The sequence below is a fragment of the Culex pipiens genome, chromosome 2 (genome assembly GCF_016801865.2).
Source record: "Culex pipiens pallens isolate TS chromosome 2, TS_CPP_V2, whole genome shotgun sequence".
Lineage (NCBI taxonomy): Eukaryota > Metazoa > Arthropoda > Insecta > Diptera > Culicidae > Culex > Culex pipiens.
Window position 1 is genome coordinate 104491872 of NC_068938.1, and position 14164 is coordinate 104506035.

Genomic DNA, 14164 nt, shown 5'->3' on the forward strand with positions numbered 1-14164 from the left:
ACGATCGGCTGGACGCGTTGAACAGCGTGCGCGACTCCGGGCTGGATTTCCCCAGCAATGGATTCGGCAAAACCCACCACCTCAGGTCGTGGTCGCGGCGACAAACTGGTTCAAGCTGCCATATGACACTTTGGGAGTATGGTTGCAAATTGACATAGCTCAAATGATTTTTGCAATGATATCTCAACCAAAAATTTCTTTGCTCGACTAGCCAAGAATTATAAAAAAAAATGAATTTGAGTGAATTGTTTTTGAATGTTTACTTAAAAGCATGAACCAATACTCAAAAACAACAGCTTTGCACGTTATACAATTGTTGGTTGTTTAGGTCTTCAATCTGTAAAATACGATTATTTCATTACCGTTATCGTCGCAAAAAAAAAAACCCAAACAACCCTAACCTCTCGTGACCGGTCTTTTTGATAGTAGAACGGTTTCTTTTTAGTTTTTAGTGTGTGTTTTATTCAATTAATATAATATTAAAACACTGAAACCTCAATCAAAAAACTTCCCCAACCTAACAAAACTCACGAAACAATTCTAAGCTTAATATGCATCAACAACAGACACAAACAAACATAAACATTGTAGTCTAGCGGGTCAAGTTAAATGCCAGTGACCGAACGCGTATGTCAACGTCTTTAGCATTAGCTGATACGCGAGGATCTTTACTGGATTTTGCACTGAGCGAGTTCATGGTTGTATTGTACAATAGCCGATGGTCGCTGTATTGAATCAGAAGTGTTGCTAGGTTGTTTCTGGATCTGCATAAAAAAATTAGTTTTGTTCAAATCTGGATTTTTTTTTAAAGTTCCAATAAACCAAATTTTCAGTTTTTGCTTTTTGGGTGTTTTTTAATACAAGGCGGTTTCAAAAACACCCAAAAGGCAGAAACTGTAAATTTGGTTTATTGGACCTATTCAAAAAAAAAACCCCCCAGAAATAGGGTCCTAAAGCCCAATGTTTTTGTTGTAATGCAAAACAAAAATGACAAGATAGTTGTTCCGAATTGAGAAAGTACTGTAACTTTTTTTCCATTGTTGTTGGCTTGTGTTATCATTGCTTCCTCTATCGACAAAACTAAACTCGGACTTCCCCAGCTGACCTTTCTCCCGCGTGCTTCCCCAAATATCCAAAGATCATTTTAACACCTATCCTTCACCTCGAAAACGAGGGATTCCCCTCAATCAGCCCGAAGGTACCACATTTCCAGGTAAATTGGCAACCCTGCCTGCCCTGGCTGCCTACATGTATTTTGTCGCCCGTACTACTGATACCATGACCATGGTGACTCGCGGGGATGCGTTACCGGTTTATATTTTTTCTGATCACCTTCTGCCCGACGAGCCGATTAATTCTCAGCTATACAGAGAGCGCGTTGAGCCGTTCGTTGGCTCAGTTGCGGCTAATGTGCGAAGCAAATAGGAGCTCTCTGCTGCTCCTGCTGCCGGCCGATCGAACAACGCGTATTTTCCCATCGAACTGGTTTTCAACCGCAGTGCCATAACCGACTGAAACGGAAGACTGTTTTGTTATTAGTGAAGAATGGTGCGAATAAGCTGTGTTGGGGTGTTGTTGATGGTGGTGGTTATCGGTGGGATCAACGCACAGAACGTAGGGCAGAGACAGTACCCGCAACAGTTCCGACCAGGTCAGCCACTGGTTCAGAGCAACAACCGGGCGACGCCACCCCCGCAACAGCAGCAGTCTGGCCAAGGTCAGGCACCACAGTTCCAGTATGACACAGCATCTTTTGCGGTGACGGAGCTTGCCAGACGCATTGGAACCGTGCTGGGCCAGCAGAGCAACGCCGCGGTGTTCTCTCCCGTGAGCATAGCTTGTGCCCTTTCTCTCCTGCTGCTCGGAGCGGATAACCAGACGAAACGAGAGCTGCAGAGCGTGCTGAACTTTAATCTTAATGAGCTGGATATTAAAGGCGTCCACCGACAGTACGGACGATTGCTGCGAGAACTAGCCTTAACCAGTCCCGATACGTACCCGATCCCGTGGCGGGTTACCGATCGTTGTTCCGACGACGACGACGAAGACTTTGCGCCGGAACCTCAGCTGATCCACCTGGCGAATGCTCTCTTCGTGAAGGATGGTCTCCAGGTAAACCCGACCTTCGTCGATGCCTCCAAAGGATTCTACAACACCAGCATCAACCTGATGGACTTTTCCGGTAATCCGCAGCAGTCGGCAAGCTACATCAATCAGTGGGCCAGCGACAACACGTACGGCAAAATCAACCAGATCGTGTCCAACTACATCAATCCCGAAACGCAAATGATCGTCGCCAACGCGCTCTACTTCAAGGGACTATGGAAGGAAATGTTCGAGAAGCAAGCGACCACCTTCCGGAAGTTCTACCCGGACGGCCACGCCAACCCATCTACTGCCAAGGAAATCCCCACGATGGCCGTCATCGGTTGCTACCCGTACTACGACGCCGTCGAACACGACGCCAAAATCGTCGGACTCCCGTACCAAGGCGATAAGACTGCCCTCTACATCATGATTCCCAACAACTCGTCCCGATCCCGCCTGCAGCACTTCCAAAGAAATCTGAACGCGCAAAAAATCGGTCAAATGGTCGCCCAAATGACCGTCCGTAAGGCCCTCGTCCAAATCCCCAAAATGAAGATCTCCAACACGATCAACCTGCGAGACGTCCTCCAAAAGCTGAATCTCCACTCGCTCTTCAACCCCGCCACCAGTGATCTGTCCAAAATGCTCAAACCATTCGGACCCAGCCCGGACCCCTACTACCCGGACCGGGTCGTCTTCTCCGACAGCCAGCAACAGTCCCAGCCCCAGCAGCGTCTATACGCCAGCGAGATCATCCACAAGGTGGAGCTGGAGATCAACGAGAAGGGCACGGAGGGCGGTGCCGTGACGGCGTCCACCATCTTCCGATCGCTGCCGTCGGTGCAGGTGCGCATCGATACGCCCTTCCTGATGATGATCGGACACGATAACACGCGGCTGCCACTGTTCTACGGAAGCATTTATGATCCGTCGGGTTAAGGGGGGACATAAGATTAGATTGAGTGAGTGAGATCGGTGTGCGTGCTGGTTTGTGAGGAAGATTGCGTGAAGTCTCTTACTCAATAAAGTATTTTTAAATGTGTTTTAACAATTAAAACCTGTGTTATATTTTAGTTGAAATCATACTTATTCTTCCTTTTGTGAATAGGCACTTTTGTAGTCCCAAAATTATTATCTTCCGGTGATCATTCTTTGATTTGGAAGTCAGCGTTTAAAATGATCTCGTGGACAAGTTTTGAAATTACATGCTTAGTTGGTCATAAGGCTGTCTAAAAAAAAAGCAAAAGTCGTCAAAACCTTTAAGAACTTTTCAGGAAAATAGCGTAAATAGCCAAAGTTATTGTGTTGCAGACGAAATCCTGACGAATCCGGACAGGCTGAAAGCAAAAAATCTGTCGAGTTCAGTATTGTAGTTTAGTGAGCAGGGAGTTTGGTAGGAACGAAAATAATCAAAAAGGACAAAATAAAAAATAAAGGAGAAAAAAAAATATTAAGGAGATCATAACTTGATTCAATACCAATTGATCTACCATAAAATGTCTAAACTTTGATTTAAGAGATGGTACTGCCAAATATTTACTGCCCCTGATCTTGAAACTACGGCTTGTTATTTCAATATTTTTTTAATACAAATTTTCTATATCAATTAGTTAGCCCACTACTGCCCAAATTTTATTTTCGATTTTTTTTTTATTTTTCCCGTGTTCAGGGTGTCATTTTGAACAACGTTTGTTCAACGAAAAACTTTACTTCTCTTGTTTTTTGTTTGTCATGTTGTACTTTCAGCATTTTACATTCACTTTTTCGATTTTTATTTTTCACATTTTCTGCTATAGAATGACACCCTTATCATTATAATTGTAAAAAAAATGCGTGGCGATATAGTCTAGGACACTACAAAAATTACTGCATACTTCTTTTTACCTAAAATATAGGGAATTTTGGTAAAAAACACAGCCAAAGTTGACCCCGAAAAAAATGACGTTTTCAAAAACATTGGCAAAGTTACAAAAAAACAGTTCAAAGTCCCAACCCTATTTTATTCTCAAATTTCAAGAGTTTTTCTTTCCAATGATCGAAAATTGAATGTTGGCGATTTTTTAGATCGAAGCCCGTCTAGAGGCGGGCTTGGGTTGTAGAGGAATCAATAGTTCACCAAAACAAAACAATAGATTTGTTTATGGGTACTTCTCTACCAACTCACACGAAATCGGGAAAAGTTGCCCCGACCCCTCTTCGATTTGCGTGAAACTTTGTCCTATGGGGTAACTTTTGTTCCTGAACACGAATCCGAGGTCCGTTTTTTGATATCTTGTGACGGAGGGGCGGTATAACCTTTCATTTTTGAACATACGAGGTGTTTTTCAATAATTTGCAGCCTGAAACGGTGATGAGATATAAATTTGGTGTCAAAGGGACTTTTATGTAAAATTGTACGCCCGATTTGATGGTTAACTCAGAATTCCGAAAAAAACGTATTTTTCATCGAAAAAAAACACTAAAAATGTTTAAAAAAAACTCTGCCATTTTCCGTTACTTGGCTGTAAAAAAATTTGAACATGTCATTTTAAGAGAAATTTAATGTACTTTTCGAATCTACATTGACCCAAAAGGGTATTTTTTTCATTTTGAACAAAAATTTTAATTTTAAAGTTTCTTGTTTTTTTTCTAACTTTGCAGGGTAATTTTTTAGAGTGTAATAATGTTGTACAAAGTTGTAGAACATTATTACACTCTAAAAAATAACCATGCAAAGTTAGAAAAAAGACGAAATTTTAAAATGAAAAAATTTGTTCTAAATGAAAAAATGACCCGTCTGGGTCAATGTATATTCGAAAAGTGCATTAAATTTCCCTTAAAATGACATGTCCCAAAAAAATTACAGTTGAGTAACGGAAAATGGGAGAGTTTTCAAAACTTTTTTTTTAGTGTTTTTTTCGATGAAAAATACGTTTTTTTTCGGAATTCTAAGTACGCCATCAAATCGGGCGTCTAATCTTCTTATTCTATCTATATATATAAAAAATTTCGACGGTTTTGTTCGAACGCGAATCAATTCAACACGGAACGTCGGATCGAGGTGCTCTTTGTTGCGTTGGGTTCGTATAAGTCCAAGGAAGGTTCTTACGCCAAAAAGTTACAACTTTGGCCACTCTGGAACCGATTCCGGAAAATCTGTGGATTGTATGGGAAAAGTTACGTAAACTCAAACTTAGATCACAGGAGGCTGAATAAGCAAAAATGTTAAAAACGTCAACAAATGAAAATACGACAAGACGAAGTTTGTCGGGTAAGGCTTGTCTTCTTCTATATATATATAAAAAATTTCGATGGTTTTGTTCGAACGCGAATCAGTTCAATACGGAACAACGGATCGATGCGCTTTCTACTGCATTGGGTTCGTATAAGCCCAAGGAAGGTTTATACGCTTACTAATTGACACTTTGGTCACTCTGGAACCGATTCCAGAAAATCTGCCGATTGTATAGGAAAAGTTACGTAAAATAGAATTTTGATCACAGGAGGCTGAATAAGCAAACAAGCAAAAAACGTCAACAAACGAAAAAGGCAGAACGAAGTTTGTCAGGTAAGGCTTGTTTTACATAAAAGTCTTTTGGTACCAAATTTCTATCTCATCACCATTTCAGGCTGCAAATTATTGAAAAACGCCTCTTTTTTCGCATGTTCAAAAATTGAAGGGGTCGTACCGCCCCTCCGTCACGAGATATAAAAAAAGGACCTCGGATTCGTGTTCAGGAACAAATGTTACTCCTTAGGACAAAGTTTCAAGCAAATCGAAAAGGGGGTTCGGGGCAACTGCTGTGTAAGTTGGCGTAGAATTACCCTTATATCAGTTGCTGATTAAACCACGCATTATTATTTAAAACATTTTTTTTTGAGAATTATTACTATACAATATAATTTCGAACACTGATTGATATGTTTCAGTTGAGTACAATAAACTATGTATTGATTCATGGTAAATTCTGTAAGTTTAAGCATCTTTGAAAATTAGATCTTAAAAACAGTTATATTTATACTCATGATTGAAAAAATATGCAATTAATTTGATGAAAACAAGCATGTTTATTAAAAATTATTACTTAAGTACAAAGTTTTCTACATTTTGTAGGTTCAATTAGGAGAAATTCTTAATGTTTGGCAGGTTAAGCGCTCGCTCCTAATTCCATCTAATTTTTCACTATTTAAACAACTAATTTTCCATTTTTTGATAGAAACTTGCTTGCTCACTTCTTATTGAGCTATGTATCACTCGATTTCAGTTTAACAACGCTTTTAATGAGCTGTAATTGAATGTCAAATTGCTGATATGCCAACATTAGAGGCACGCTGGAATGAGATGCTTTTCCCCTAATTGGGGTCAACCTTTAGAAAAAAATAGGACTCTTATATTGGACACTCTGAAACAGCTCGAAATGGAACAATTCCTGGTTTTATTTTATTTAGCAAAGTTGGTGGTCCGAAAAATAATTAAAAAATAGAAAACAACATTCAAATTGAAATTTTAAGCTATACTTTCAACATTTCAATGGAAAAGTGCTTTAAAAAGTAATTACTGACGAATGAAAGTAAACCCGAAATGGAAAAAAAGATAAAATGAAGTTTGATGATGAAAGGCTCACGGAGCCTACTTAAAGAGTTTTCAACAAAATGTGAGATGATTTGACCAATACAGTTACGAGATATCTTGGTATCCTTTTTTGAACCTCCATAATGTCAAATTGTCAGCCACTTTTTGACCAAATACGAGCAATTCAATTTTGAGCATTTCATAATGTTTATTTAATTACCCTCAGAAGAGATTAAAAAAAATACAATATGAACTAAAACAAACAATCATACATTTTACCAACCACTCTTGATACAAAAACTAAGTTTTTTGAAGCTCAAAACTCAGAAAATGGCAAAAAATATCAACATTAAAACAGAACTAAACGTACAGTACATTTGATCAGAAATTTTGTATATTTTTCCAACATGTGCAACGACTAGAGCTTAAACCACAATAAAAAAACGAAACAGCTGAAAAGCACTGCATCGAGCAGTTCTAACAGCCATAAAGCTCATATTAGAATCGTTTGTGTGGATTTCAAGCTCAGAAGCACTTTTTATTCTTTTAACGTTCATTCATTAGTGACGAAATACCCGCAAGTCGACGAGTATCCCCGAGAAACAATGACGAAACACTGTGAAGCGCGCGCTTTCCAGAAGCAACGGTTATCAGTGCAAACAGGGCTGAGCTGACAGGTAGGAATTTCAAACAGCACGTGAGTTTTTTGTTGTTTGCAAAATCGTGAAAAAGCACTCTCATTGTTTATGAATCAGGACGTTTTTAGCGGGAAAGTAGGCAAAGTACAAAAATTCACGGTGATATTCATTCTGCACCACAATGTGGGGAAGCATTTCGTTTGGGTAAATAACTTATCTATATAATTTTTTGATGGACAAAAGCCACAGGGACATACAGTTCTTAGATATTGAAAGGCAATCTGTATTATTACATTTTTTGCTTTTATTAGTTTAAAATTTTCGAACAAGCGGCCGATTCTTCCTACTTTGTATAAGGATATTAATTTAAAAACAATGAATATCGGATAACTCCTAATAAAATAAAACTTTATGTTTCGAATATTCTCTTCCTCTATTACTTACTTTAAATAAAGTGAAATACAACGTGTTTCAGAACTCATCTTTGGAAGCGCGTTTTACTTGCATATAAAAATCCTGTTCCAAGACTTGGATTTTCCTATGACGTCTTTAGAACTCGACTTCGAGTGAAATTGGGACAGACGTTGCCTGTCATATTTCACAAACGACGAATTTGTCACATAACAAACTTAGATATGGTTTGAAACAAACGCTACATTATTTCATTATTCAAAAGTCTGTTTTTAAGGAAATTTTTAAAAAAAATTGTTGCAGTTTCCATGGAACCTTTGTGAAAAATGTTGGTCTTTGATTCAATCCAAAAATGGTTACACAAATTTATTTAAGTTCAAGTGCTTGGCATGATTTTTTTTATTCGCCAAAAAGATGTTTCAATTTCAATCACCCAAATTTGCCATCATATAGCAATACAAAAATATCACTTTTGTGTTCGAATCGACTTTTCATGTTTTGCAAAGGAGCGGCCGTGGCTGACTGGTTACGGTATTCGCTTTGTAAGCGAATGGTTCTGGGTTCGATGCCCATCTGCTCCCAACGAGAAAGTTAAGAACATAGAAATTTGAAATGATGAATATGAACGAAAAATCAATGTCGCTCGAGGCGGGGTTCGATCCTCCGTCCTTTGGATTGGTAAGCAAAAATGCTAACCACTAGGCCATGACGACTTGGTGAGCGTGGACTGGAATTAGGAATACTGTTACAGAGAGCGAGTTGTGGCGCTATAACCACGGCAAATAGTGTCCAGGGCATTCGTGGAAATACAATGTCCCATCCCAGAGGGTCCCGGAGTACCAAACCTTCTTAGCATGGTGCTCCCAACGAATACAACCAAAAAACATCTCGGAGCGTATGGTGGTGTGTCCCCACGCTTCTTCCTCCCCTGTCGATTCAGAATTGTGTTGTTGTTCGAACACTCAGTGCTCAAACTCAACCCAATTACGAGTCATCTCTGCGATACGGCTTTACGCAGTAGGCCTGGCCGCTTTAACGCTTGTGATGTTTCAATGCATTCTAATGCAATGGCGCACTACAAATGTTAATAAATGACAAGAAGAGTGCTAGGCGTCATCTTCAAGAGGTTTCGGATGGCTTACAGGAGGAACGACAAAACGCGTGCGTACAGTCAAAGCGGTTGAAAAAGACTTTTATTTACATAAACAGAATGTGACAGCTAGAGGAGCACGTCACTCACGACAAGCGCAGTAGCGCAGCAAAAAGAGGGGGGCAGTGGTTGTTATCTCAACACCCCTGCTCAACCACAGCACATCTCAACTACAAAAACAGTAGCTCCAACTCTCCGGACAATCCGAAGCATCCCGTCTACACTCTCACACGGCAATCGACGCCGCCAACACCTCGGGGCGTTCCCCTGCTGAAGTCCATCTGGCTGCGCGTTCTTCTTCTTCTTGATGATCCAACGAAAACACCAGCCGGAACGTTCTGGTTCGCCTCGTACTTGTCGGCCACAACTCCGTCACCTCGCTTCCAACGACTCCACTTGCAGGTGACCGGTGTGCGAGCAATTGGGAGCATCGTCAAAGAACAATTTTTATTGCACCCCAACGAATCAATCACCTCGTCCGGTTTCGTCCTCTCAGCAATCGTTTGCGTGATGTTGTCGATGTAACTCGTAGCAAACAAGGCGAATCCGCGTCCACGGCCCGGTTCTGCATCCGCACCAGCTGTTCCGGATTCTTCTTCTTCTCGATCATTCGGCTCAGTTTCAGGTTCTTCGTCCCAACGGCCAAATTCTTCTTCAGCGGGATCACCACCAGGTTCATCAGCATCGGCAGCAATCGGACGCACCAAATTCTGCTGCTTTCTTTCCAGCCCGACTTCAACCCGTTCAACGACTTCGTACCCGACATCTCTCCGACTGGGCACAACCCAAGTTCTGCACGGTGTTTGTTTACCTGCACCGCACGTATCGCAAACGATCGATTTCATGCCCTTTCTGCCAACGATCTGCTTCGGGGTTGACACCATGTAACATTCAGCGAGAGCAATCAAATTATGCTCTGTTTGTGCGCGATCGCACAACAACTTTTCCCGATCGACAGTACGAAAATCCATCTCGTACAAACTGTTCCGACGAACACCACACACGATCAGCTCATCACCACGGTAAATCCGAGCTTTTCCGTTCTCAAAAATAACACGCATTCCGGCCTGCTCGATCCGCACAACAGACAGCAGATTGTGCCGCAGGTGCGGTGTAAACAAAACGTTCTTCACTGTGCACTCAATCGATCGGCCATTCACAGCAGCCGTCATCTTCACTGTACCACAGTACTCCGCAACCACAGACTGGCCATTCTTGGCCACGGCGATCTCGATCGGCTCCGACAATCGGCGCAGGTCCGTAAACAGATGTTTATCGCGCGCCAGGTGATCGGACGCTCCCGAGTCCAGGAACCACTTCACTTGCCGCTGCTTTTTCTGCGGCTCAGCACCGCGCACACCAACAAAACAAACACTGTTGCGCTCGCTCGAGCCAGCAACATTCGCTCTCTCACTGTGTTGTTTCTTCTTCGCTGGGCAGTCGGCACTTTTGTGGCCTTCCTTCTTGCACGAAAAACAGCGCAACTTCTTCTGCTGTCTCGCGCCGTAAAATGCAGCCATCTCGCTCTCTCGTTCGCCCATGCCTTGCTGCTTTGTTTCCTCGTCCAGCAGCCGGCATTTCACAAACTCCATTGTGAGGTTATCCTCCGCCATGGTTTCGATGGAGGTCACAACCGCCGGAAACGTCGTCCCCAAGCTCAGCAGCAGATGGCAAACTGCATCCAGCTCCTCCATCACAGCACCGGTTCCACGGAACTCCCGGACCAGCCGGTCGAAACGCAGAAAATGATCCGCCAGCCGTCCACTTTCGAACCGCATGCCAACAATCTGGCGTTTCAGGTGCATGCGAGTGGCGATGCTCTTCCGCTGGAACACATCCTGCAGCGTGCACCAGATTTGCTTCGGCGATACCTTGTCGTGCACATATTCCAGGTGCGAGTCGTGGATCCGCTCGATCAGGAGACGCCTGCACTTCCGCCGCCGCTTGAGCTCCAGCTCCCGTCGATTCTGCTTTGCCGTCTGGGCCGCCGGGGCATCTTCCGGCTTCACGACGATCTCCGGGATCTCGCCCACGTCACTCTCCACGCAGTCCCAGAGTTCATACTCCTCCAGGAGTACCCGAACTCTCAGCTTCCAGGACGCGTAATTTGTACCGTCGAACAACGCGACATGGTACCGGTCTTCACGGACAACTGCTCCCTCCGACATCGCGAAACTTAACTTGCGAAAAACTACCCGGACTTGAAACGACCTGGGCCCATAACCTCAAGAGGTTTCGGATGGCTTACAGGAGGAACGACAAAACGCGTGCGTACAGTCAAAGCGGTTGAAAAAGACTTTTATTTACATAAACAGAATGTGACAGCTAGAGGAGCACGTCACTCACGACAAGCGCAGTAGCGCAGCAAAAAGAGGGGGGCAGTGGTTGTTATCTCAACACATCTAACCTAAGGCACTCTCCAGGATCCCTTCGAAAGATTGGCTGCGCTAGGGTCTGATTAGCAATGCTGTTAATCGTTGAAATCAACGGCGTTTATATCATCGATGTCGATGATCGTTGATTTAAACGTAATCGTAATCGCAGCCATCGTTGATTTAATCGTCAACGTCAACGGAGTCGTTGATTTTAACGGCGTTGATCAACGCGTTGATTATCGATAATCAACGAGTGATTGATTGGGAAACATTCTCAAATAGATGTGACATGGTTGTTCGGGGATCCGGGTGTACCAAGGGGACCGAAGTGACCGGATTTTAAACCGTAATTTAACTTCTAGCTAATTGCTGGTCACTTTCATCTCCAGGATTTTTCTGTAAATGACACCGAGGACGGACTATTGGGAACCGAGATATGGTCGGATTAACACCGGAATTATTGTTCCGGCGGGTTCAGTAAGAGTCTCGCGTGGCTAAATAACGATAGAATTTCTATGATACAATACTGAATTGACCACATGACCCATGTTCCAGAACCCAGATTGAGATCGGCCAAGATGTCAAACTTCTTGACAGACCGGAGTAGCTTCCTGCTAGTATTCAAAGAGCAAACAAAATATTTATGACCTACTGCGATCGGTTTTCGGTACCACACGGAAGCTTTATCTCTTGGGGTTCGATCGAAACTCATTGATCACCAACAGTAGGCTACTCCGGTCTGTCATGAAGTTTGACATCTTGGCCGATCTCAATCTGGGTTCTGGAACATGGGTCATGTGGTCAATTCAGTATTGTATCATAGAAATTCTATCGTTATTTAGCCACGCGAGACTCTTACTGAACCCGCCGGAACAATAATTCCGGTGTTAATCCGACCATATCTCGGTTCCCAATAGTCCGTCCTCGGTGTCTTTTACATAAGAAAAATCCTGGTTGGACTTGGGAGCCAAAGTGGAGATGAAAGTGACCAGCAATTAGCTAGGGGTTAAATTACGGTTAAAAATCCGGTCACTTCGGTCCCCTTGGTACACCCGGATCCCCGAACAACCATGTCACATATATTTGAGAATGTTTTCCCAATCAATAAATTTATGACAAAACGTTCTTTCCTCATAAATATCTAGAAAACTATAAAAGAACGCCGTTGATCAACTCGTTGATTATCGATAATCAACGCGTTGATCAACGCCGTTTAAATCAACGACTCCGATGACGTTGACGATTAAATCAACGATGGCTGCGATTACGATTACGTTTAAATCAACGATCAACGACATCGATGACGTTGATTCATCGATTAACAGCATTGCTGATTAGATTAGATTAGATTAGAATCGACTTTTCATGTTTTGCTTTAGACGAAATTTTGTCAATGGGTAATTCTCTAGCAACTCACACGAAATCGGGAAAAGTTGCCCCGACTTCTCTTTGATTTGCGTGAAACTTTGTCCTAAAGGGTAACATTTGTCCCTGATCACGAATCCGAGGTACGTTTTTTATATATCGTAACGGAGGGGCGACCCCTTTCATTTTATAACATGCGAAAAAAGAGGTGTTTTTCAATAATTTACAGCCTGAAACGGTGATGAGATAGAAATTTGGTGACTTTTATGTAAAATTAGACGCCCGATTTGATGGCGTACTCAGAATTCCGAAAAAACGTATTTTTCATCGAAAAAAACACTAAAAATGTTTTAAAAACTTTCCCATTTTCCGTTACTTGACTGTAAAATTTTTTGGAACATGTCTTTTTAAGGTAAATTTAATGTACTTTTCGAATCTACATTTACCCAGAAGGGTAATTTTTTAAAATAAGAACAACATTTTTCATTTTATGATTTCATGTTTTTTCTAACATTCAAGGGTTATTTATTAGAGTGTAATAATGTAATACAAAGTTGTAGAGCAGACAATTACAAAAAAATGATATATAAACAAAACGGGTTGTACCAAGTTTTGAAAAAGTTACTTTTTGCGTATCTCTTTATTTCGTCGTCCGTGTCTGTCACGGGTTACCGTGAACAGCCATGATCAACGACGACCAATTTTTTCAAAACTTTTTTTTCGAAAAATTGCGATAACTTGTGATGATTACAAACAAACCGCTTATGTTTACATATCAAATTTTTTGTAGTTTTCTGCTCTACAACTTTGTAGAACAATGTTATACTCTAAAAACTAACCTTGCGAAATTTAAAATAAACGAAATTTGAAAATGAAAAATGTTTTTCTAAATGAAAAATGACCCTTCTGGGTCAATGTAGATTCGAAAAGTACATTAAGTTTCCCTTAAAATGACATGTTCAAAAAAAATTACAGTTGAGAAACGGAAAATGGCAGAGTTCTTAAAACTTTTTGAAGGGGTTTTTTCGATGATAATTCCAGAAAAAGCATACAGTTTTGAAAAGGTTCGATCAAAGTTACGTGTAGAGATTATCCAGAATAGGGACCATCCATAAATCACGTGGACACGACTGTCCACGCTCCATACAAAAAATATTTGTTTAGGTGGGAAAAGTTATCCCACAGATGGTTATCCCGGGAATAATTTATAGCGCTATGGCGGCCATCTTTATGGCATGTAGGATAACTTGTCATGGTTATCCCAGGAACAATTTTTAAGAGAGATTCCAAAACCTAAAAAAAAAACGAACAATTAACATTACCTGGACCTGTTTCTTGGCAAATCTTGTTGCCCTACATTCCTGGAGCATAAAAATACAACTTGGCATAAGGCCATGTGGATGAAAAAAATTCCAGAAATATTTAAACATCAGTTATTTTAATTCAAATATTTAATAAATTTAAAAATCCTTCTAGGATGGGACTCTGAGTCATTTCCTGGACATGTATCTTGACAAAACTTGTTGCCCTACATTCCTGGAGCATAAAAATACAACTTGGCAAAAGGCCATGCGGAGGAAAAAAA

The 14164-nt window shown here is 41.5% G+C and overlaps 2 protein-coding genes across 2 annotated transcripts in view; both read left to right on the forward strand.

Annotated features, from left to right (window-relative positions):
- The window catches only part of LOC120427994 (alpha-ketoglutarate-dependent dioxygenase alkB homolog 4), a 284866-nt gene that overhangs the window by 100959 nt on the left and 169743 nt on the right, over positions 1–14164 (forward strand). The window lies entirely within an intron of this gene.
- Positions 1293–3145, forward strand: LOC120428439 (serine protease inhibitor 28Dc-like). The gene has a single exon (XM_039593455.2). The coding sequence runs from the start codon at positions 1546–1548 to the stop codon at positions 3025–3027; it is 1482 nt and encodes a 493-aa protein (XP_039449389.1). The 5' UTR covers positions 1293–1545; the 3' UTR covers positions 3028–3145.

Bases quoted from the DNA above. Each gene is read 5' to 3' on its own strand.
- LOC120428439 (XM_039593455.2), top strand. From the start codon at position 1,546: ATGGTGCGAATAAGCTGTGTTGGGGTGTTGTTGATGGTGGTGGTTATC.